This window comes from Lemur catta, chromosome 13, assembly GCF_020740605.2.
Source record: "Lemur catta isolate mLemCat1 chromosome 13, mLemCat1.pri, whole genome shotgun sequence".
Taxonomy (NCBI): domain Eukaryota; kingdom Metazoa; phylum Chordata; class Mammalia; order Primates; family Lemuridae; genus Lemur; species Lemur catta.
This window is the reverse complement of record NC_059140.1, coordinates 76,501,180-76,526,330: the sequence shown is the minus strand read 5'-3', so window position 1 is coordinate 76,526,330 and position 25,151 is coordinate 76,501,180. Positions and strand designations below refer to the sequence as shown.

Below are 25,151 nucleotides of genomic sequence, written 5' to 3'. Positions count from 1 at the left end.
CTGTGCCTTCCTGTTCGCCACAAATCCTTAAATACTGCCATCCCCTCCCCTTTAGCACAGAGAGCTGCAGTTTGTGAAAATCTTTTACAGAGAAAAACTAAAATGTTAAAATTATTTTTCTATTCAGTCATTATTTAAAATTCCTGAAAACTTAAAAAAAAAATATATATATGTTAGAGCAAAACATCAGAGATCGCTGAGGGAAAAACTATCTTTTAAAAATGGAATTTCAAATCAAGACGAGGCTAACTGGAGAAAAGCAACTCCAGTACACATTTACAAATGAAACCTTCCGGTGCTGCCCAGGCAGTGTTGTCCCAGGTGGCATCTTATTTTTCATAATAATTTACCAAGGGCCTTTAGTAATATAACAGAGAAAACAGGTGCTGCGCTGAGCAGGGGGTATGACTAAATCAACCTTTTTTTGGCTCAATTTTTGGACAAAGGGCCCAGAAGTTAATCGGTTTTGCTGTTCTCATCACCTGTGAGGGGGAGAGAAAGGAGCGGGTGAGGGGGTGAAAAAAGGAAAGAGGGAGAGGAAGTGTGGCAAACAAATTCTTCTCCATATAGAGCTCGGGCCTCGTCCCCAGGTGCGCCCCTCCGAATGACCGTTTACGTTGTCAATTTTCTCTAGTCACTTAAAAAATGACATCTGGCTTTATAGGTAAGAGAATATAAGAAAAAATAAGGTATCAGGTCTCGTGGGACCTTCAGGACTCGATCGGCGTCTGGGAACGCCACCGAGCACCCCCCGTCCAACCGCCGCCAGCTCGCGGATGCCCCCGGGGGCCCGACGCCCGGCCAGGCTTCCCCTCGCTCTCCCGCTACCCACAAACCACTGCGCCTCCGCGCGCACGCGCAGCGGCGACGGCCGTCTCAGGAAGAGGAAAATGGAATAAACAACTCCGAGGAACCAGAGCGCGAGAAAGCGAGTGGAGGCAGAATTTAAAAATAAACTGGCCCGTCCGCCCTCCCCACCCGCTCGCTGCCGCCGCTCCCTCTCCCCCTGCCCGCGCCCTCGAAGTCCCCATCTGGGTCCGCGCGCCCACCCCGTCGTCCCGCGCGGCCCCTTTAAGAAAAGAGAACGAGAGAGTGAGTGAGAGAATCCCAACTCTCCCCCTCTCCTCCCCTCCCTACCCCCTCCTCCCTCCCCTCTCCCCTCCCCCCCCTCTCCCCGGGCGGCTCCGGCTCCCGCAGCGGGACAGACCCACCCGCCCAGGCTTTTATCCGGCACCGGCAGCGTCTTCCTTCCCTCCCCCGTCTATGGTGGTGGCGGCGGCGGCTCCTCGGGCGGCGGCGGAAGACGAGGCTGCGGCGTTGCCATGAACAGTGGCGGCGGCCTCCCGCCCCCCTCGGCCGCCGCCTCCCCTTCCTCCTCCTCGCTGGCGGCGGCAGTGGCTGTGGTGGCCCCGCCGGGGGTCGGGGGTGTCCCCGGCGGGGCGGCGGCTGGAGTGAAGCTGAAGTACTGCCGCTACTACGCCAAGGATAAGACTTGCTTCTACGGGGAGGAGTGTCAGTTCCTGCATGAGGACCCGGCCGCCGGGGCTGCCCCGGGCCTCGGCCTCCATAGCAACAGCGTCCCCCTGGCTCTGGCGGGTGCGCCCGTGGCCGGCTTTCCGCCGGGAGCGGTCCCTGGCGGGGGAGCGGGGCCCCCTCCCGGGCCCAAGAAGCCAGACCTGGGGTGCCCGGGGGCAGGAGCTGCAGCCGGCGGAGGAGGCAGCAGCGGGGGACTCGATGGACCGCGGCTGGCAAGTGAGTGTGGTCCGGGCGGGGAGGGTCGTGGCGGCGGAGTTAAGGCCTGGGGCCGGATGAGGCCCTGGCTGGCGACGGGAGTGAGCCCGGCCCGCGGGTTCCCCCCCTCACCACCCGAGGCGGTCTGAGAGGCCTAGGCCAGGCCCGAGCCCTCCTTCCTTCTTCCTGCTTCCCCTCCCTACTGCCTTCGGCTAGCTCGGGAGCGAGGGGAGGCTGGGTTCCCGGGAAGGTGAGTGGGAGGACTGGGGTGATGTGAGTGGGGGCGGGGAGGAAGGGGGATGGGCTGTGGCGTGCAGAGTGTGTGGAAGGGGGTGTCGTTTCCGGGGGGTGTGGAAAGGGGCTGGGTTTGCAGGCACATGTGTTTTGCGTGCCCGAGTGGAGTGGCGTCTGCCGAGTGTTGAGGTCCCCTAGTGGGTGTGTGTAGTGGGGGATAGAGGGCGGGAGGTGAGGGGCGGGCTTAGGGCTTCATGGGGTAGGTTGAGAAAACGGAAAAAGTTTGTGGAAGGCTTGGCTGAGAGAGGTTTTCCAGGCAGGAAATGCTTTCTAAGGATTAGGAGGGAGCAACTGCAGCTTTTATAGTGTGCTCAGGTTTAATCGAGAGTTTAGCGTAGAGATTGCAAGATTTGCATTTCAACATAGTTTTCCTGAAAGCATGACTAAGTTTGTTGGATGTCAGTAGAGATACAGTCTTACAACTTTGTATCAAGCACACTCTTAGCATTCATTGTGCCTTGCGTGCCTGTCATGTGCAGCGTACGCTTGTGTGCGACTGAGCACTTAGATGCGGATATCTTAGGGGCTGTTTATATTCTTTACTTTTTTATTTGCTATTATCTATTGACTTGCAACTTTTTAATTGTTAGTGGAGTTTACAATTGTAAGTGTAATCTGTCTGTTTTATGGAATGTTGAGTTAAGAATAGAGCAAGTGCCAGATGTTCCTTTTTTTCCCTTAGTGTATTGAGCATTTCTAAACCAAATAGGAATCCTACTTTCTTGGGAATTCTGGAGAGCTTTTAGATCTTAAAATAATTTGATAGGAAGTTTAACTTGGACATGTTTGTCTTTTTTAACACTGTCAGTGAAGTTGGTATGAGATTTAAGCACTTACTTGCTCTATGAGGATTATTTAATATCTGAGAGTGTTTATTTTATTTTTTAAAGGTAATATGTTTATTGTGATGGGTTTGACTTTAATGCATATATATTTGCTGAAGCTGATATGCTAAGAAAATTAGTTTGTGACTTAAGATGTTTTATAAGAATGGTTACTTATTGGTGGACTTTTATTACTTTTGAGCATCAACTTTTCATTTTCAGTGTAATCTTTTGCTGGATGGGTGAGTTGTTCAAATTACTTTAAGAGTAGCGTTTGATTCTTAAACAATGAAGCTGAACAGTTTTATTACCTACAAGGAAGAATTAATTACTTTTTAAAATGCTGGTATTTGAGTTCATATGTGATCTTTCTAGGATTTTCTATTTAATACACTCTGGATAGAAGAGTTGGTATGTGAAAGATAGGACAGGATATGAACAGGTGAAGATAGGGATCTTAGAAAAGGAAAGTAGTTGAGATACTGGGTCTTGAGAGGACAGGCAGTTAATGCTGAAAAAGCATTTTAAAAATGAGTAGTCATTTAACAGTTATCTGATTAAATAGCTGATTTAAGTATTTGGACTCTGTAGTGTTTGCTGTAACTTAACTGGCTGAAGGCTAAGGCTCCTCTTCTGTGGTAGACTTCTCCATATCTCTCAGGAATACCTAGGTTGGGATTCCTTGTGGGTGAGATAAAATTGCTTCTTATCAGGGAGTGGCAAGGTTGTTCAGGAATCAGCGTTGTGTTCAGGAAAGAGAGTTGTGTTGGTGATTTAATGGCTGGTTTGAATTTTTACGCTTGTTTACTTTTTAGTCTAGTTTCTACGTTTTACTATATTACTCTCTTTTGAGACAGGGTTGCTCTGTTAAGTGAATGGGGCAAGTATAATAGACAACACATTCTAAGAGGTATTCCTATTAGAAGTTTAAAGTTTGTTACTGACTTGATCTTGTAGCATCACTGAGACAGTTTTATTTTGCTTTTGCTTTTCCTTTGCTCTTCTTCAAAGGTTAAGAATGTATAGTATTTCTTTAGCTGAGCAGTGATAAGCTGATCTGCTCTGATAAGGTGGATGTGCCTGCAGAAATTGGCCTCCCTGGTATCTTGTATGTGCATGTATGTGTGTTTTAAAATATTTTATAGAAGTATAACATACCTAGAGAAAAGTGTACAAATAATACATTCTTGGAATTTACTTTCACAAGAGAACACATACTATATAATCAGTATTCACATCAAGAAATAGAACATAATCAGTACCGGGCCGGGCACAGTGGCTCATGCCTATAATCCCAGCACTCTGGGAAGCTGAGGTGCTGTGGGAGGATCGTTTGAGCTCAAGAGTTCGAGACCAGCCTAAGCAAGAGTGAGACCCCCGTCTCTACTAAGAATAGAAAGAAATTAGCTGGACAACTAAAAACATGTAGAAAAAATTAGCCAGGCATGGTGGCGCATGCCTGTAGTCCCAGCTACTCGGGAAGCTGAGGCAGAAAGATTGCTTGGCTTGAGCCCAGGAGTCTAAGGTTGCTGTGAGCTAGGCTGACGCCACGACACTCTAGCAGAGGCAACAGAGTGAGAGTCTGTCTCAATTAAAAAAAAAAAACATAATCAGTACCTGCAGAAGTCTTCCTCTTGCCTCCTCCTAGTCACCACCCGTTCCCAACGGTAACCTAATTTCTAACACAACAGACTAATTTTGTACTTTTCTTGTACTTTTTGAACTTTATAGCTATGAAGTCATGTAGTATGTACTGTCTTTGTGGGCTGCTTTCAATGGGTTTGTGAGATCCATTCATGTGTGCAGGATAGCCTTTTAGTCTCATCTCTGTGCAGTGTTATATTGTGTGAATATACCACATTTTATTTTCTTATTTGGGTTATTTTCAGTTTTTGTCTACTAAGAATTCTTGTACATCTTTTTTGGTGAGCAAGTCTGCATATTTCTTTTGGATCATCTAGGAGTGGAATTGCTGGGTCATAATAGGGTATGCATAGAATAATAGGGTATGTACATGTTCAGTTTTAGTAAATGATGTCAAATAGGTTTCTGAAATGATTAACACATTTACATTCCTTCCAGAGTATATGAGAGTTCCAGTTGTTCCACATTCTCCTGAAAACTTGGTATTACTCATCTTGTAATTGTAGCCCTTCTGGTAGCCAAAATTTATGGTATAATTTTTGTGTTTTTAATCCCCATGTTTGTGGGCTTTAATAGAATTATTGGACAACAAAAAAATCAAAAGATTTATTGTAGAAATATAGATATCTGGCTTCCCTTGAAGAGCAGCTCTTACCTATATTGGAATTAAGGCTGTTGATTTGGCAAGACTGTCTCCATTTTGTCATTCTCTCTAAATTGGGTGACTTTTATAACTAGGCATTTGCGTTTTTTGTCCCTTAATTGGGTACTAATTAACACACAATAATAGAAGAGTTGGGATGTGAAAGATAGGACAAGATATAAACAGGTGAAGGTGGAAGGTAAAGAAAAACATTTGCAGAATTGTTTTGTTAGTGTTTTCGGATGGTGTTAAAACCTTGGAGGTAAGTGGGTGAGAAAGTTTTATCCTTACTTTGCACACATTGGAAAACTGAAGCATGAAGGCTTTTTCTTAGTATAATTGGTTACAGTGATGTTTCAACTTTGTAAAGGACTGTTCTTTTATTTGTTGCTCACCTTTTAAGCATATAGTATGTATGACATTTTCTTTAACTCTTGAACTGGCATTGTGGTAGGAAACGTGTTCTAGCATTCAAGATAGTTGTTTGGGAGATAACAGTTTATTTTAAAATAATAAAGCATTTATTTTTGACATTTCATATTTGTTAAGCTTAGGATTTTCTAAAGCTCAAGTGTGATTTGATTCTTGTTCAACTGAATTATTGATTCTTGACATTTAATGATGTAATTCTAATATTTTCAATTAGCTGGATTTTCAAAATGGTTTTAATCTTCAAAGTGCACAATTTTTAGCAGCTAAAATATTTATTATGCCAATATTTGTATTTTATAGGTACATTACTTTACTTGAAAGCCAGTAAACTTATTTAGTAAGTCTCAAATACAAAAAGTAAGTATCAAAATACACTTACTTTTTAGTTCTCCTAGTTTAGTTGGTAGTGAAGGCTTTGGAATTAGACATATCTCAGATGGAATTCTGGCTCCTTTATTGACTAGCTTTGTGCCTTTGGGTAAATTTTTAACTTTTAAGCCTCAGTTTTTTTCATCTTAAAAGTGGAGATAATAATGGCACCTACCTCAGTACTGTTATTAACTATCAGGCATTGCCTGGCACATAGTGAGATTTCAGTTTTAGTTGCTGCTATTATGGAATATTAATAGTAAATAGTAAATCTATAACTTCTTTCTTTCCCCAAACCAGTAAAATAGCTGCAGATTATTGAATTGTGGTTATCTGTCCAATTGGAGGAGAGCAGTACCTTGGATAACTTGAAGTTCATATATTAACTTTGGAGTATGTGTGTGTCAAAGTTGTTTCTATTTAAGCCAGGACTACACTTTTCATGCCACAAGCCTGTATTAACTGATAGGAAAGTGAGTACTGGGAATTTGCCACTAGAATTGCTGGCCTAGGTTTAATCATTTTTATTGGAATAATACACAAAGTATATAATAAAGACTTTATAATATCATTCATTTCACTCATTTAATATTGTGCCTTGCAAGGTGATAAGCTCTGATCTAGGTGATAGGAATATAACAAAACAAGATGCTTCCCTAATGGAGTGAGTTTACATTCTAGTGGAGGATGTGAACATGTGTAAGGTAATATTAGGTCTTGATAAATTTAATGAGGAAAACTCAAAGAAGGATGTACTAACATTAGTCCAGGTAAGAGTCAGTTGATGAGTAAAGTACTTCTTTCCATGAAAGTAAATTTGAAATGACCCTCTAAGAAGATAAATCATTGCCAAAAGCAAAACTAAACATCGTCCTGTTTTATGCTATTTTGTAGAATTTTCCCCCATTTTTAAGCTAACTTTTTGAGATAATTGTAGAGTCACATGCAATTATAAGAAATAATACAGTGAGGCCAGGCTCATGCCTGTAATTGGTAGGTTAGATGTATTAAATGCATTCAAAATATTTTCTTTTTTCCTTTTCCTTTTCCTGAATCTTGCTCTGTCACCCGGGATAGAGTGCAGTGGCGTTGTCATAGCTCTCTGCAACCTCAAACTCCTGAGCTCAATCCATCCTCCCAGAGTGCTAGGGTTATAGGTGAGAGCCACCACGCCCAGCAATTTAGAATATTTTCAATTTATGATGGATTTATTGGGATGTAACCCTATTGTAAGTTGATGGGCATTTGCATTTAGTTCTATGGAATTTTATTACATGTAGGTTTGTTCTGTCCCCACCAGCACAGTTAAGACATAGAACAAACAGTTCCATCACCCTCAAGTTGCCTTTTTATAATCTGCTTTCCCTCCCAACCTGGCAACCAGTAACTTGTTCTCCATTTCTGTAATTTTGTCACTTCAAGAGTGTTCCATAAATGGAATTATTTAGCATGTTACCCTTTGGGGTTAGCTTTTTTTGACTCAGCCCAATTCCCTTTAGATTTAGCCAAGTTGCTATGTGTGTCAAGAGTGTATTTATTTTTATTGTTGAGTTTTTCCTCCCTCTTTTTTTAACTTGGAAAATTTATATCCACCTTTATTTTGGAGCAGCATTTTTTTGCTTGCTTTTCTTTAGACATATCTGCTTTTGTATACAAAGCTATGAACACTTTAAGTACCTAGACGTATTTTAAAAGTTTGTGCTAGGATTTTAAGGAATATTTATTGACAGATTTAAGTGTTTTTCACTTATCTATCCATTTCAGGGTTGGTTTTCATTCTGTTAATTAATTTTTATTTTTTATTAAAAAATTTTTTTTAGGCTGGACAAGTGAAGCAGTAGGAGTGGAAAAGGAACTGGTTGTGATCAATTAGTTGTAAACACCACTGCACTTGGACCAGCCTTAATTTATTTTTAATTCCTTTAATTTATTTTTTTAAGAGTTGGGGTCTCAGGCTAGAGTGCACTCTACCAAGGCTAGAGTCCAGTGGCTATTCACAGGCATACTCATTGCAGCCTCTCTGGCTTCAACCCATCTTCCTGCCTCAGCCTCTTGAGTAGCTGGTAGTAAAGGTATGAGCCACCATTTGGCTAATTTAGTTTTTATATGATAAAAGTCACACTTTTTTTTGGTAAAAATTTCCATTGGAACAGAAGTATAAAGTCAAAGTAAACCAGTCTCCTCTTATTGCCCAGGGTTAATCATTGTTAGTAGTTTGTATGTTTAGACCTTTTTTATACATATGTAATACAGACACATACCTGGTATATATATATATTTAAAAATATATCTTCTTATATAAACCATATATAAATATATATTATTATTATTAGCTTGGTCTGCTATAACAAAACATCATAGTAGTTTAAATGACAGAAATTTATTTTCTCAAGAGTTCCAGAGGCTGGAAGTCCTAGATCGAGGTGCTGGACAATTGGGTTCCTGAAGAGGGCTCTCTCCTGGCTTGCAGACCAGCTGCTTTGTCCTTGTGTGACCTTTTCTGGGTGCTTGTGCAGAGGAGAGCTCTGATGTTTCTTCCTTTTCTTATAAAGGACACCAGCCCTGTTGGATTAGGGCCTCACCCTTATGACCTTATTTAACTTTAATTATTTCCTAAAGCCTTGTCTCCAAATACAGGCACGTTGGGTGTTAGGGCTTCAGATACAAATTTTGGGAGAACACAGTTTAGTCCATAGCACATATGTATGAGTGTGTGTGCACACATACACAAGTTTTGTAGCAGCATTTCTCACATTTATTTTTTCATATTATCTTTATGTCCTGTTTATAAAGTAGTTCAGTGAGCCAAAATGGAATAATATAAAATATTTGTTTTATATGCTGTCATCTTATATAGTCATATATCCCTTAATGACTGGGGTACATTTGGAGAAATTTCTCTTTAGGCAGCTTCAACGTTGTGCATACATCATAGACTGTACTCACACAAACTTAGATGTTGTAGCGTACTGCTCCTAGGCTGCAAAGCTGTACAGTATGTTACTGTACCGAAAACGGTAAGCAGTGGTAATACAGTAGTGATTATGTGTGTATGTAAACACAGAAAAGGTACAGTAAAAATACAGTATTGTAATCTTATGGGATCACCATTGTATATTCAGTCTGTCATTGACCAAAATGTCATTATGTGGCACATAAATGTAGTTGTTGGCAAATCAATACTTAAAGTATTTGTGTCTCATTTCAGTATTTAGGAATTAGTGCTGGATTGGGGGTCCTGAGATTTTGATTTTAGTGCTTTTACAAAATAACTTTGTGGCCTTACGTTAGTCATTTGGTTTGTGTGAAGACGGTCCCTGATTTAAGACTTCATAATGGGTTTTTTTTTTTTTTTTTTTTTGATACAGAGTCTCACTCTGTTGCCTGGGCTAGAGTGCCGTGGCATCAGCCTTGCTCACAGCAACCTCAGACTCCTGGGCTCAGGCAATCCTCCTGCCTCAGCCTCCCGAGTAGCTGGGACTACAGGCATGCACCACCATGCCTGGCTAATTTTTCTATATATATTTTTAGCTGTCCGTATAATTTCTTTCTATGTTTAGTGGAGACGGGGGTCTCGCTCTTGCTCAGGCTGGTCTCGAATTCCTGACCTCGAGCGATCCACCCGCCTCGGCCTCCCAGAGTGCTAGGATTACAGGCGTGAGCCACCGCGCCCCGCCTCATAATGGGTTTATTAGGACATAGACCCATCAGGGATTTATGATGGTTCTATTTACAATGATTACATTTATGAGTTTTTAACTTTATGTTGGATTTATCAGGGTATTAAATGCATTTTTGATTTAATGATATTTTTGGCTTACAATGAGGTTATGTGCTGATAAACTCATTGTAAGTTGAAAATATTGTATGCCAAAAATGTATTTAATACACTTAACCTACCAAACCTCATAGTTTAGCCTAGCATACCTTAAATGTGCTCAGAACACTTCCATTAACTTACAGTTGGGCAAAATTATCTGGCAACACAGTATACTGTAGAGTATCAGTTGTTTACCCTCATGAGTTGCTGTTCCGTGTTGCTGCCAAGCACAATGAGAGAGTATTGTACCACATATGACTGGCCTGAGAAAAAAATTAAACTTCAAAATTTGAAGTACAGTTTCTAAACCATTCTTAAAAAGTGGAACCATTGTCAGGCGGGGACTCTCTGTATAGGTGTGCTGATCTCACTAATCTTGGCTGAGTTAATGGGCATGTAGCTCTTTCCTAGAAAAAGATCTTCCTTCTTTGATATCTCTCTTTTGGTATGTCTCCCTTGCTTTTTCTTTAAAAAACAAAGATTTTGTTCCTATTTTTCTAAAGCTAGTTTTAAAATATATTTTTAATATTAAAAAAAAAAATCCCAGCTGTAAGCCAGGCACAGTGGCTTGCAGCTGTAATCCCAGGCTAAGGCGGGAGAATTGCTTGAGACCAGGAGTTTGTGACCAGCCTGAGCAGTATAGTGAGATCTCATCTCTAAAGAATTAAAAAAAAAAGTTAGCTGAGTGTGGTGGCACATACCTGTAAGTCCCAGCTACTTGGGAGGCTGAGGCAGGAGGATCCCTTCAGCCCAGGAGTTTGAGGCTGGAGTGAGTTATGATCATACCCCTGCACTCTTGCCTGGCTGACAGAAAGAGACAGAAAAAAAAAATCCAGCTTTAGAAAAATAGGAGCAATATCTTATTTTTGGAATTAAAAATGTAATATTAATACACGTGCAGGTTAAATCTAAATAGCACAAAAGGGTATACAGTGAAAAATACTCTCCCTTCCTCTTTATTTCCTAACCCCTCTCTTCAAAAAGACAGTTCCTCTTTCTAGTTTTTATATCTATCCACAAATATTCTTTGCCTGTACTATCATTCATATATTTCCCTACTTTTAACACATGTATTACGATATAATATACACACACATGCTTAAATGTACATATGGAAACCTAATGCACTTAGAATTTTCTCACCTAATCACTTATCTTATAGTTTGTTCCAGATTCACACATAGGAATCTACCTTATTCTTTTTCATGGCTGCATAATATTCCATGGTATGTTTGTATTATCAGATTCTTTATAATGGGTATGTAGATTGTTTATAGTCTTGCCATTATAAATGATGGTACCAAATTGTTATGTATTAGTGTATTATATATATTTATTTATATATAAATTTATACAGATACATGATACGTACATATGTTGACTTACAGAATCTCCAGTAATCTGGTTCAAACTTGGTACGTTAAAAAAAAAAAAAAAAAAACCTGTGTATTTTATATACCATTTGCTGAACATAAGATATTTGAAATATTTATCTACATGATAGCTGCCCCAGCAAGATTTTCTTTTTCCTAATGGCTCACACATTTAGAGATAGTTATGTAAATGACATCTTCGGTAACTTAGTAAGTTAAGTTAATATTTGTGAATAGTCTAGTAGTCACTGGGGAATTTCATTTGTGTATGCAATAAAAAATAGTGTTACTGATTATATACCAGTATTTTATTGTGCATCTACATCTTGGTATAGATATCTCCTTTTTTTGAGACAAGGTCTTACTCTGTTGCCTGGGCTAGAGTACAGTGGTATCATCATAGCTCACTGCAACCTCAAACTCCTGGGCTCAAACAATACTCCCACCTCAGCTTCCAGAGTAGCTGGGTCTTGTATCAGGCAAGCACCACCACACTTGACTAATTTTTCTATTTTTTGCAGAAATAGTATCTGTGTTTTGCTCAGTCCACACTCTTGGCCTTAAGCGATCCTCCCACCTTGGCCTCCCAAAATGCTGGGATTATAGGTGCGAGCCACTAAGACTGAGCATAGCTTTTAAAGAAAATTTTTAGCAAGCTCCTCAGATATATATTATAAATTTAATATACACAGATAATGTCTTTAAAGAACTTACATTATGGCAGGCATTTAACTTAGTGTAATTTGGGCTAATAATAAATGGAGATTCATTCATTTAATTAGTTAACAAACATTTATTGTTTACTCTCTTAGGTACTGTTTTAGGTTCATAGGGTTCATTAGTGAACAAAATAGATAAAAGATCCCTTCCTTTGTGGGCCTTAACATTTTAATGGGTAAGGCACACAATATTTATAAATCTAACTGCAGTAATTTTATAGTATGTTAAAAGATGACAAGTTCTATTTTTTGTGAAAGTAGAATAGAGTAAGAGGTCATGGAAATGTAGGAATTGGGTTGTTACAGAATGAAATTGGTAGGTCAGGGTAAACCTCATGGAAAATTGGATTTGAGTGTAGACTGGAAGAAGGATAGCCAAGCCAGTTGCCAGGAGAAAGTATCTCAGGCAGAGGGATAGCTAGAGCAATGGTCTTAGAGATGGAGAATGCCTGACACATTATTAGAAAGCTGATAAGACTAGTGAATAGTGAGGAATGGGGAAGAGTTATGAGTTTTGCTTTTATTTTGAGTCAAAAGGAGTGATATGATCTGACTTAGGTAAGAGAAGGCAAGAGAGAATTTAGGAGGTTATTTGCAATAATCCAGTGAGAGATAATGGTACCTTAGGCAGGATGTAGCAGTGAAAACGGCAAGAGCTAGTCAGATTCCAGATATATTTTGCAGATAGAGCCAACATAATTTCACATTGAATATAGGGCTTGAGAGAGAGGAGTCAGGATGATTTCAAGGAAGTAGAAGGATGGGTGGAGTTGGCACCAGCTGAGATGGAGAAGGCCATGGAGAGAAGAGATATGGGAGAGAAGATCAGGAGTTTGGTTCTGAACATGTCACTTTTAAGATATTAGACATCAAGTGGAGATTTCAGGTAGCTATATGAGCCTGGAATTTTTTTTTTTTTTTTTGCCTAAATTAGAACATGGAGAGCCTGGAGTTCTTGAGAGAGATTAGGACTAGAGATAAACTTCAAGTCATCAGTGTATAGATGGCATTTAAAGCCATGGAACCAAATGAGATCACCAAGGAATGTGGCTTCTGTAAGAACTTGGGAGACACAAATATCTATTGATAAATCAGTAAGCTATTTACTTTTTTCTAGGAGAAAGAATAGGTTAAGTAAGTAACATTGGGTACTTCATATGTGCCAAGCATGCTGTATGTACACACACACACACACACACACACACACACACTATCCTCTCACATTTAATACTCATAATTATTTCATAAGGTATGTACTTTTTTCATTTCACAGTTAAAACTAGCACTTAAAAAGTGTAAGTAATTTCTCAAGCTCACATAGCAAGTGGTAGAGAGAGAGGATCTATAATCAAGTTTGTTTTGCTTCAAAGCCTATCTTTTTTTTTTACGGTATTGAGAGTAAAACGTAAACTTTACTTGTTCTAATGCTACATATCCTATTAGAATTGAGTCTGTATCTGAGATGTGCATCCAGTCTTTGCTAGATTATTCTAATTAGCCACTCTTGTATGCTTAGGTCAGTGTAGAGCTGAAGAGCCCCTTTTAAAAAAAATGACAGACCTTCAAAAAACTTCGGCAGTTTACAAAAGAGACACAAATGGTGAGTAGGCAGATAAAAGTTATTCAACTTTATTAACAAGTGAATAAAGGCAAATTGAAACCGGCCTTTTTTGTTTTTTTAACCTTTCAAGTTGTTGATAAGAGCAAAAAGTTTGCTCATACCTAAAGTCTATGTGTGTATGAAGGAAAAAGGCACTCTAGGCTGGGCACAGTGGATCACGCCTGTAATCCCAGCACTTTGGGAGGCCTAGATGGGAGGATCACTTGAGGCCAGGAGTTTGAGAACAGCCTGGGCAACATAGCAAGACCTCATCTCTATTTAAAAACAAATGCACTGTAGTGCATTCTTGATGGGCAGGTATGATATGACCCTTTTAGAGGTCAATATTCATTAAAATTGAAAATGTATCCTTGACACAGTATTTCATTTTCAGATTGATTCTACAGAAATACAAGATAATGTACAGAATTATTCATTACAGCTGATCTGAGATAGTGAAAAGTTGAAAACAGTGAAATTCTCATCAATGGGGATGTCATCCATACTGCAGGATATTATACAGCACTTAGAACAAACAGGAGCTTTATGTACTGACAAGAAAAGATGTTTAAGATAGATTGCTAAATGGGGAAAAAATTATATAACAGTATGTACAATATACTGTTTTAAAAGATGTGTAAGAAGAAATGTCCTAGAGAAATATATATTGAGTTGTTAATGTTAGTTATTTCTGTGGTGGTATCATAGGAGGGAGACATTCATTTCTATATTTCTGGATTGCTTTTCTTTTTTAACTGAAGTCTTTCTAATCAGAAAAAAGTCAGTCAAGATAACTAACGCACCAAAAAAGACAAACCCAAACCCAATCCTCAGATGTTAGCTTACTACAGGACTTAGCAAAAAAATTTGAAATGCGTATGATTTGCTTGTTAGTTTCTCCAAAATTCAGCATTAGCCCTCTCAGTTCTCAATAAACCATGGGTTAAGATGATCTTAAACTGATACTTTGCAGGACAAGTAAACTGGTTTTAGAAATAAATTTTTCTTTCTCTATTATTAAATTCCAAGCCACTTGACTGAGAAAACAATAGTGGAAAGCTTTTCACAACATTTATTGCTTTATTGGTAGCTTTTGATTGTATAGAAAAAAGTAGTTACCTTGGCATAGATCTCAAACTAAAACTGTCTTTTTTTATTGGAGGATGTTTTTTTCAGTTAAGTATTCATGTGGGCAGTACTAAAAAGCTTCATTCAAGGAGCCCAGTTTATTTAGTTGTTGATATTCAAGTTTATAGCAAGTTCATCTTGGAAGGCCTGTAGTGTTGCAGAGCTCCTTAGAATCAGCTCTTTAACCAGTCTTGCTGCACTGGAGTTCTTTTCTTATTGAAGAGACCAAGTAATAATGTATATCTTAAAAATTTTTAGGTCAAAATAATGTACTGTGTATACTCCAGTGGAACAGTAGGGTTTCAACTTAGTACTTGTTAAGCCAGTTAATATATCTAAAAGTGCACTTTCAGGGTTTTTTGTTTTGTTTTGTTCTGTTTTTGACTTGCTATAGGCATTGCTGTGGCTGTGTTGGTGAATGGGCGTGACAACTTAAATAAGAACCAGTTTACCAGATGGACGTTGTGGTTTTTAAAATGATGGCAACTTTCCTCTCTGGAGGTCTGATATTTTATGCAGGTGACTCACTCTTTAGTAAATGTCGTAATATATTCGTGCTCTGGGCACTACCTAGAGAGCTTAATTTAACTATCAAACATTTATTAAACATTTTTGTGCCAGGTATCTTACAGATATTGGGGAATACAAACATGTATCAGACATGGTCTTGGCCATTTATGAGTGAATAGTCTAGTAAAGGAGTTTGAAATGTATAAATTGTGGCATAATATGATATGCTATAGATATACAATGTATGGCAAATTCTGTTCAGGGATATTTTGGAAGGTTTCATGAGGCAATATTTGAATAATTTTTAAAAAGATGTGTGAAGCGTACCTGGTAGAAAAGAAGGGCATTCTAAGCAGATGAGAAAAGACATAGAGGTTTTAAGATAAAGCAGTGTACATGTTCTTGTTCTGTAGTCATCTGATATGGTGAGAAAATAGGCTAAATTGTGAGAGTGGCACCATAGGTTGTAGGCACATTGTGAAGGCCTTCTAGGCTGTGTTAATAAGTGATATGATAAGATCTGTGTTTTAAAAAGATAACCATAGGAGGTTTTTTTGGCTTCTAAGGATGGAAATAGGGAAACCACTTGGAGCCTTTTCAATAGTTGAAGGGAGAACTGCTAAGGCATTAGGGTTTAGGGCAGTGGAAATGAAATACAGGGGACACGTTTGAGGGAGATTTGGTGAAGTAACTTTTTAGGGGGGCTGGATGAGGGAGAGAGAGGAGCCAAGGATAACTGAATTCTTAGCTTAAAAGTACTTGTCACACATCTACTTAGAGACATTTAATAATAGGCAGTTAGAAATGTGAGTCAAGTTTAGAATTGACTGAGAGTAATGTAGCATAGTGTTTTTTAAAGCCTTTGAAGTAAGACTGTTCAGGTTTCAAATCCCGTCTTTGTGCCACTGAAATGGGAAATAATCATACATATCTTAAGAAACTGTTGTGATTGTGCATATAAAACAATAAATGGTGGCAGGTATTTTGTCTGTCTTTCTAATCTATGTATCGGAACCAGGAATGAATGTTTCAAATTGAAAGAATGAGAGTATAAGAAGGAAAGAGTGGTCTAGTTAGATTTCTGGAAAGGTAAGTACTTGAACTACCTTGTTAGCTCTTCATGGACCTCCCTCAGTTGGGTTGTGGTTTACTATTATATTCCGTACTTCTATTGAGAATGAATATAAAAATGTTCCTAGAAATCTTCCTTTCAACTGTATTGAAGATGTCATGGCATTCAATGCTCTGTATAAAAAAATTCTTGTAATAATTTCTCTGGAGTTTAATACTAGGAAAAGTATTTTTGCTCCAACAAATTGGTATTTGTTATTTTACTACTTGAGCAGTTTTTAAACTTTTGTTTTTTTAATTTTGGCTATTTTAAAACTTTTGAGCTTAATGTTCAACTGAGATATTTTCCTTAGCCTGTGCTTTTGGTTTAATAATCTCCATTTACTCTTTTATTATATGACTCTATTGTATCTTTTCTTGGGGAAACAGCGCTTAAACAACAGAAATTTATCCTCTCACAGTTTTGGAAGCTAAAAGTCTGAGATCAAGGTGTGAGCTGGTTTGTTTTCTCCTGAGAACTGTGAAAGAGACTGTTCCATGCCTTTTGCGTAGCTTCTGGTTTGCTGGCAATCTTTGACATTTCTTGGCTTATAGAAACAACCTCCCAATCTTTGCTTTCTTTCTTTCTTTTTTTTTTTTGAAACAGAGTCTCACTTTGTTGCCCAGGCTAGAGTGAGTGCCGTGGCGTCAGCCTAGCTCACAGCAACCTCAAACTCTTGGGCTCAAGCGATCCTACTGCCTCAGCCTCCTGAGTAGCTGGGACTACAGGCATGTGCCACCATGCCCAGCTAATTTTTTTATATACATATTTTTAGTTGTCCAGATAATTTCTTTCTATTTTTAGTAGAGATGGGGTCTCGCTCTTGCTCAGGCTGGTCTCGAACTCCTGACCTCGAGCGATCCACCCGCCTCGGGCTCACAGAGTGCTAGGATTACAGGTGTGAGCCACCTTGCTCGGCCTTCTTTTTTTATTTTATTTTTTTTGTGAGACAGAGTCTTGCTCTGTCACCCTGGGTAGAGTGCAGTGGCATCATCATAACTCACTGCAACCTCAAGCTCCTGGGCTCAAGTGATCCTCCTGGCTCAGCCTCCTGAGTAGCTGGGATTATGGGCGTGGGCCACCACACCTGGCTAAGTTTTCTATTTTTAGTAGAGACCAGGTCTTGCTCTTGCTCAGGCTGATCTCGAACTCCTGACCTCAAGTGATCCTCCTGCCTCAGCCTCCCAGAGTGCTAGGATTACAGGAGTGACCTACTGTGCCTAGCCCCAGTCTTTGCTTTCGTTTTTACTTAGTGTTCTCTCTTTGTGTGCCCCTGTGTCCAAATTTCCCCTTTGTATAAGAGCACCAGTCATACGGGATTAGGGCCCACCCTAGTAACCCCATCTTAACTAATTATATCCGCAGTGACCCTATACACACATAAGGTTGCATTCTGAGGTATAGCGGGTTGGGACTTCAACATAGGAATTTTGGAGTGACACAGTTCAACTCCTAACCATTGTGTGGTTAAAAAAAAAAAAAGAGATGCTGTACCTAAAATGCCTAATACATTCGACTTATGATTGGTGATCTGTGCTACAAGAGCTTCACTTCTCTCTTGGTTATCACCAGCAGTGGTGAATGATGCTTTGGAGTCAGGTGGAGAATTGACAATATGGACTTGATCTCTTCATGACTTTCCACAGAAGCTTTATCACAAAGACTGGAAGCACGTTGTTTGGAGTCATTAATAACTATTTCCTCACAGTTCTCTTTGATGTTTTCCTTAGTTTGTGAGCTTTTGAGTGACCAGTATGGCTTACATCTTACCCAGCAACCTGCTTTAGATTTGAATCTTTTCTTCTAGACGCCTGTAGGTTTTTTATAACAGATGTGTAAAATGTTCCAGCCTACCTTTTTATCATTTATATTAAAATTAAAAAGAATAACCTACATGGGATGTTTCTCCTAATACATTCTATTAATATACAAAGAGCATATTAGTGTTCCATCAGAAAGGACAGGCTAACTTTTGCAAATAATTTAATAAATGGATACAAATGATAACCACAAAAAGTAGCCATTTATTTGGCCCCTGATATAAACCAGACATGCCGACATACTGAATTATTATCACAGCAACCCTGGAAAGTGTTAAATATGAAGGCAGTTATTAAGTATGAAATGTCCGATTTCCTTAAGTACTAAGTTTGACAGTTGGTATCTCTCTCATTTCACTTTGACACTTCTTGTTTTATTGTAATTGTGAAGATACATCCTCAGTCTTGCAAATGCACATTTTGGCTTGTGATTATCTTTCAAATTTTTTTTAGAGCAATTTTTTGAAACCAAGGATAAGTAAAAAATTTGTGTTATTTTCAAATATGGTCAGTGCAGAGCAGACAGCTCCAAATATCAATGAAGTGTTTGGGAAGGATGTGGCTAATGAACACACAGTACATCGATGAGAATTTCAGTCAACCACATAACACAAGATTGTTAACATTTTTGCATATTTATTCAGTCTTATTTTCTGTTTATGTGTAAGCACACATAATCATACTATAAATAAAAACGTGTTCCCCTTTCACTCACATAGTAAATGGTTTTTACACTAAAAAGGAACAAAACTAGCTCCTATTTTTTCTCTACTATACTCTCACACAACATTTCTGACACCAGATGTGTGGGGTTTTTCCCCCATACTAACCAATTCGCCCAACTCTCTGGACGCCATCTGTGTGTCTTACAATTCAATTGTGACGCTAACTACCTGGAGTTAGTGCAGACCCCACAGGTTAAGGGTTCACACAAGACGGCCCACCACTTCAGATGCCAATTGCAGGTAGTGGGTTTCCAGGTTATCCACACTTCTTCCGACTTGGCTACACATTGGGGGTTCCCACAACTCCCTCCTCAGGTTTAGTAAATTGCCATTTTGGCTCACAGAACTCAGGCAAACACTTATTTTTACTGGTTTATCATAAAGGATACAAATGAACAGTCAGATGAAATAGTAGATAGGGCAAGGTCTGGAAAAGTCCTAAGTACAGGATCTTCTGTCCTGCCACCCTTCTGGCTTGTGGATGTCTTCGACCCAGCCCTTCTCCCCTCTCTGGAAGATGGGGGTAGGGCTGAAAGCTTCAAGTTTATAATCAGAGCTTGGCTTTCTGGTGACCAGCCCCCATCTAGGAATGCAGCAAGGATCACCTCCTTAGAACAAAACATGCTCCTATCACCCAAGAAATTCCAAGGGATTTAGAAGCTCTGTGTTAGGAATCAGGGTTAAAGACCAAATATTAGAACAAAAGATGCTCCTGTTACCCTTGTCACTTACGAAATTACAAGGGTTTTAGGAGCTATGTGCCAGGAACTGGAGACAAAAACAAAAGAAATATATGTTTCTTTAACAATATCACTGGCACATACAATTATTTAGTCTTCATTATGCTCGTTTTCTATAACCTCTTATTATGGAAAATTTTAAACTTTGATAAAAGTACAGAGGATGGTATAATCTCTGTCAGCCTGCTTCAATAGTGATTGATATTTTGCCAGTCTTACTTTGTCCTCCCAGTTTTTGTTTCATTTCATTTAGCTGGAGTGTTTTAAACAAATACTAGACATTAATGGCCATGATTTTTAGTTATTTCATAGTTTTTCAATGAATATATTAAAATTTGCTTAATCATTCTTCTTCTTTTTTTTGTTTTTTTTGAGACAGAGTCTCACTCTGCTGCCCAGGCTAGAGTGTCGTGGCGTCAGCCTAGCTCACAGCAGCCTCAAACTCCTGGGCTCAAGCTATCCTTCTGCCTCAGCCTCCTGTGTAGCTGGGACTACAGGCATACGTCACCATGCCCAGCTAATTTTTTCTGTATATTTTTAGTTGTCCAGATAATTTCTTTTTATTTTTTTAGTAGAGACGGGGTCTCGCTCTTGCTCAGGCTGGTCTCAAACTCCTGACCTCAAACAATCAATCTTCTCCCAGAGTGCTAGGATTACAGGTGCGAGCCACTGCGCCCAGCCTTAATCATTCTTCTTTTGTGGGACATTTCACATTGTTTTTAATTTCTTTGTAAAATAATACTTCTCATATTTCTATATAAATCAAATTGAACATCTTCACATACAAATCTTTAGGGGCTTCTGATTATTTTCTTCAACTACAATTGAAGTTGTAATCACTAATTGAAAAGATATGAACCATTAAAAATAATCCTTTTGTAATTATGACAATACATTTTCATTGTGGACATTTTGGGGAATTTAAAAAACAAAAAAGAAGAAAGTAAACATTACCTCAAATTGCTTTCTAAGGAGACCTGACATCCAACTATCAGCATTTTTTTTTTAGTTTGCTTTCTAGTAAGGGGGTTGAGAGGGTTTTTAGTGGCTCTGCCTGGAGAAGGGCAATCCTACTTGCTGCTCAGTTTATTGGTAAAAGTGTAAGGCTTTGTACTTCACTAGCAGCTTAGTGCTTCCAAGTGCTCACCAGGAAGTAGCATCTAAAACACTTTGTCCTATACTTTGTTGATATGTAATGGATTGCCCTTCTAGTTCTACAACCTTTCTGTATGATCCTACCCTAAAATCAACAGAGAACTGTCAGTATTCCTGAGCTCCATCCCATTGCTACCTCTGCAGAAATTTTTCCCCCTGAATTTTGAGTTAGTATTAGACTGCTGGTCTGTATCAAAAGATGTATTGTGAGAAACAGTCTTGAGCAAGTTGCCTTTGTTTACCATCTGATGATTCACAGGAGAAATTGCCGTGGTTTGTATTCTGTTGTCCTTTTACTAAGTTAAAGAAAGAAAACTCAATAAGGAAACAGAAATGCAAGTGTGGTTTCTTCATGTTGTGCTTGGTGGCTATTAGGTGATTAGTATAAAATAAATTACTATTTCTGTGGGAGATAGTCACCTCAAGCACTGTCTAACAAATTTCTAGAGCTGAACCCATTTTATTTGATCCTGCCTTTTGTTATGAGCAGGTAAGTAAAAAAAAAAAAAAAAAAAAGAAGCGTGACAGAGATTTGAGACTTTAAAACTTATTAGGAACACAGAAACAAAATCTATATTTTATCCTCTTAAATAATTTTAAATACTTGAATTTTCCTTCTCTTTCAGTTCCGGGAATGGATGGAGGTGCTTTAACTGACGCAAGTCTCACAGATTCCTATTTCAGCACCAGCTTTATTGGAGTCAATGGATTTGGAAGCCCTGTAGAAACAAAGTATCCCTTGATGCAGGTATCCTTAGTATAAATTTATATTGCACTAAACAATCAAGTTTATTCCAGGGGCAGGGGACATACAGAGTTTTCATTTATTCTTAAATTTGTTGAGTGGAAGGTAATAAGGTGGGTGGGATGTAGGTAAGCTGTCTCCAGTAGAGCTGGAGTTAGTGAGAGCAATTGAGGGTGGGGGTTCATGGGGTGACAGTGGAGTGTGTAGAGGGTAGAGACTAATTCTACCATTTGTGTGTGTTTTGTAAGTATGCTACTTAAACTTGGTAGTGATGATGGTAATTTTTAACTTTCTGAGCAGATAATACATACATACATTATAAAAGTTAAAAGTTACGAAAGGGTTTGCCTCCTATCCCTGCTCACCACGATCCTGTTAACCTTCCTACAGGCAGCCACCATTACAGGTTACCATTTTCCTATGTGTCTTCTCAGGAATATTCTTTGCATATAGGAGCATAGTATTGGCTTTATTTTATTTAATGCTTAAATGTTAAATTTAAAGCCACAGTACTTGAGGGACATTTTACATTAAAAATGTCATTGAATTTTTTTCTTTTCTTTTTTTTCACCCACTTTCTTCTTTTTGGCTAGCTCTTTTTTTTTTTCTTTATTACATGACTGCATGCAGTGCTCAGGACATTTTTGTTTGCATTATTTTTGTATTTTGATATGGCAGAATTTTGTAGAGTTGGAATAAAATTGGAAAGTATTCTAGTGTTGTTAATTGGAAAACCGTCATTAATAAAGGTAATATATTGTCTTTTCTTGTTTCTGTAATACACTACTGGATGGCTTTCTCCATAATTGCAATAGGATATTTAAACACAAGAAGAATTTGTCTTTACATTTCATGTTGAAGTGATTTTAAGATGTATAGGAAGCCAATGCTTTTCTGAAATATTTTAACTTTTATTTACATAAAATCTGAGGTTTCCTGTAAATATGCACCCTAAGTGTTGTTAGAGTTATAAGCATTTAAGTAAATGTGCACAGCCGTGTATCCAAATGGGGTTTATTTTTATGCACAATTAATGAATGTATAGTTATACCTTTTGACTGCCTGTGAGCCACAATTTCAGGTACTTTTTATGTATGTTTTTGTATTAAAGTCACCTCAAGAAGTTAGACATCTTCTTCATCTTTTAGTTATGCAGAAATTAAGTAAGAAGTTGAGTGACCAGGTTCAGGATTGTAGAATTAAAGTCACAGCTGGGAATTCCTAATTCATACTTTTCAAGGCATTGAGTTAGATGTTATATATGAGACGAGGATTTGTGGGCGTGGGTTGAAGGACCTTCCAGGATGAAGAGACTATAAAGCAATAGTCCCCATCCTTTTTGGCACCAGGGACTGGGTTTGGGGAAGACAGTTTTTCCATGGACTTGGGGGATTTGGGGGATGGTTTTAGGATGATTCAGGTACATTACATTTATTGTGCAGTCAAACCTCTCTGGTAATGATAATCTGTATTTGTAGCTGCTCCCCAGCGCTAGCATCACTACCTGAGCTCCACCTCAGCTCATCAGACATTAGATTCTCATAAGGAGCACCCAACCTAGATCCCTTGCATGCGTAGTTTACACTGGGGTTTGAGCTCCTATGAGAATCTAATGCTGCTGCTGATCTGACAGCAGGCGGGACTTAGGTGATGTGAGCGAAGCGGAGTGCTATAAATACAGATGAAGCTTTGCTCCCTGGGCCCACTGCTCACCTCCTGCTGTGTAGCCCAGTTCAGGCCATGAACGGGTACCAGACCTTGGCCTGGGGCTTGGGGAATGCAGCTATAGAGGATATGTAGAGAGACTAGAAGATATGGGACATGTTTAAAGAACAGAAAATATTCTAATATTATAAGCTCTATAAGGTGTATGAATGATAATATGAATTGAGAAAGGGTATTAGAGCATTTGACTTTATACATAGGCACTGTTTACCTTCTTGGATGGATACTGGAATTTATATTTTATAGACAGGGAAACTTAGTTATGTGTCTTGCCTAGGCTAGTAAGTTATAGAAGCACAATTCAAAATAGGTCTGCAGCTTTGGCTTTAAATACTGGGCTAGTGAGTAAAATTTTCATTTGATGTGCTGCAGGTAGTCTTTGGTGTTTTTTTTTTTTTTTTTGAGACAGTGTCTCATTCTGTTGCCCAGGCTAGAGTGCTGTGGCGTTAGCCTAGCTCACAGCAACCTCAAACTCCTGGGCTCAAGCAATCCTCCTGCCTCAGCCTCCCGAGTAGCTGGGACTACAGGCATGCGCTACCATGCCTGGCTAATTTTTTCTCTATATATTTTTAGTTGTCTGGCTAATTTCTTTCTATTTTTAGTAGAGACGGGGGTCTCACTCTTGCTAAGGCTGATCTCGAACTCCTGAGCTCAAACGATCCACCTGCCTCGGCCTCCCAGAGTGCTAGGATTACAGGCATGAGCTACCACACCTGGCCTTTGGTGGTTTTTGCACAGTTAATTGTAATCCACAAAGCAACATGTATAGGAAGATTAGTATGTCAGTAATGTGAACAATGGATTTGGAGGGGAAGAGCAAAAAGGATTAGTCTTAATTGGTTGAATACTTTTATTTCTGTGTTCCTTGGTTTTATTATGTACATATATTTTATTTTTCAGAGAATGACTAATAGTAGCAGCTCCCCAAGCCTTCTAAATGACAGTGCCAAGCCATATACAGGCCATGGTAAGACCTGGTCCCTTTTGCTTGTTGTGTGTGTGTGTGTGTATGTATGTACGTTTCTGACTGTAAAAGCAATATACCCATTGTAGAAATTTTAAACAGGTGTAATGAAGAAAATAAGATTTAGATTCTTCTCTTTTTTCTATATGAATATTTACATTATATTTAAGGTTGCATTAAACACACTTAATCACAGGTGTTTCTAGATGACTATAAATTGAATTCCATTACTTATTTTCATTGTTTACTTAACTAATAGTTTTATACTCCAGTAGACCATATAAGTGAATATTTTGAGTTATTTCTTTTCGATACATCTTAGAAGTTGAATTATTGTTTGAAAAATTATGAGCATTTTTGAGACTTTTGATACACAGTTTCCGGATATCTTTCTATCCTATTTTAAAAATAAATGTTCAAGTATTGTTTTTAAAAATATGTCACAATTGAGTGTTAATACTCTGTATCAGTAAAATCGTAATAATAATAATTGTAAAAATAAGAATTTGCGTGCTGTTTATTTCCTGTGATAGACATTTTGTGTGTGTATCAAATTTTCATCGCTATTTGGGAATTTCAACCTTTTGCTATAGAAAAAATAGTTACATTTTAATCTTGAATAAAATTATTAGAAACTAATTTATAGCATTACATATTTTTAGTATTACCATAAAGTTTAAATGCTAACTTCTAAATGCTGTCAGAGGTAACATAAAGGATAAATATTATCTATTTTTAAGTGCCTTAAATGTACAAATTGTAAAAAATATTTTGTCTTGCTATCTTACTTGCTTCTTTCTCTTTGTATTATTAATTATTTAATATTAAATTAATGTTAATGCTAATAAGGGGCAAGACTGAAAATCCAGGTAGAAGGAGGCAAAGAAATGAAACAGCAATCTATATGTATTGCATGATGGAGAGATTTAAGTTTCCTTTAAATGAAAGTATTTAATATATTTTTTAGGATTTCACAGATATTTTAATGAGATTAATAAACATAAGATAGATTAAAGCTTAGAAATGAAGCTAAAAGATTTCATTGGATTTCATGTCTACCTTTTTTCAGAAACTCTTCT

At 38.5% G+C, this 25,151-nt stretch overlaps 1 protein-coding gene across 3 annotated transcripts in view; it reads left to right on the top strand.

Moving 5' to 3' along the window:
* Positions 1-630: 630 nt before the first annotated feature.
* The window catches only part of PAN3 (poly(A) specific ribonuclease subunit PAN3), a 129,936-nt gene continuing 105,415 nt past the window's right edge, over positions 631-25,151 (top strand). For all 3 annotated transcript variants that reach the window (XM_045566845.1, XM_045566843.1, XM_045566844.1), the window contains exons 1-3: positions 631-1,752; positions 21,265-21,386; positions 24,009-24,075. In XM_045566845.1, coding sequence (XP_045422801.1) covers positions 1,323-1,752; positions 21,265-21,386; positions 24,009-24,075 — 619 coding nt within the window. In that variant the 5' untranslated portion in view covers positions 631-1,322. The remainder of the gene's footprint in view (positions 1,753-21,264; positions 21,387-24,008; positions 24,076-25,151) is intronic.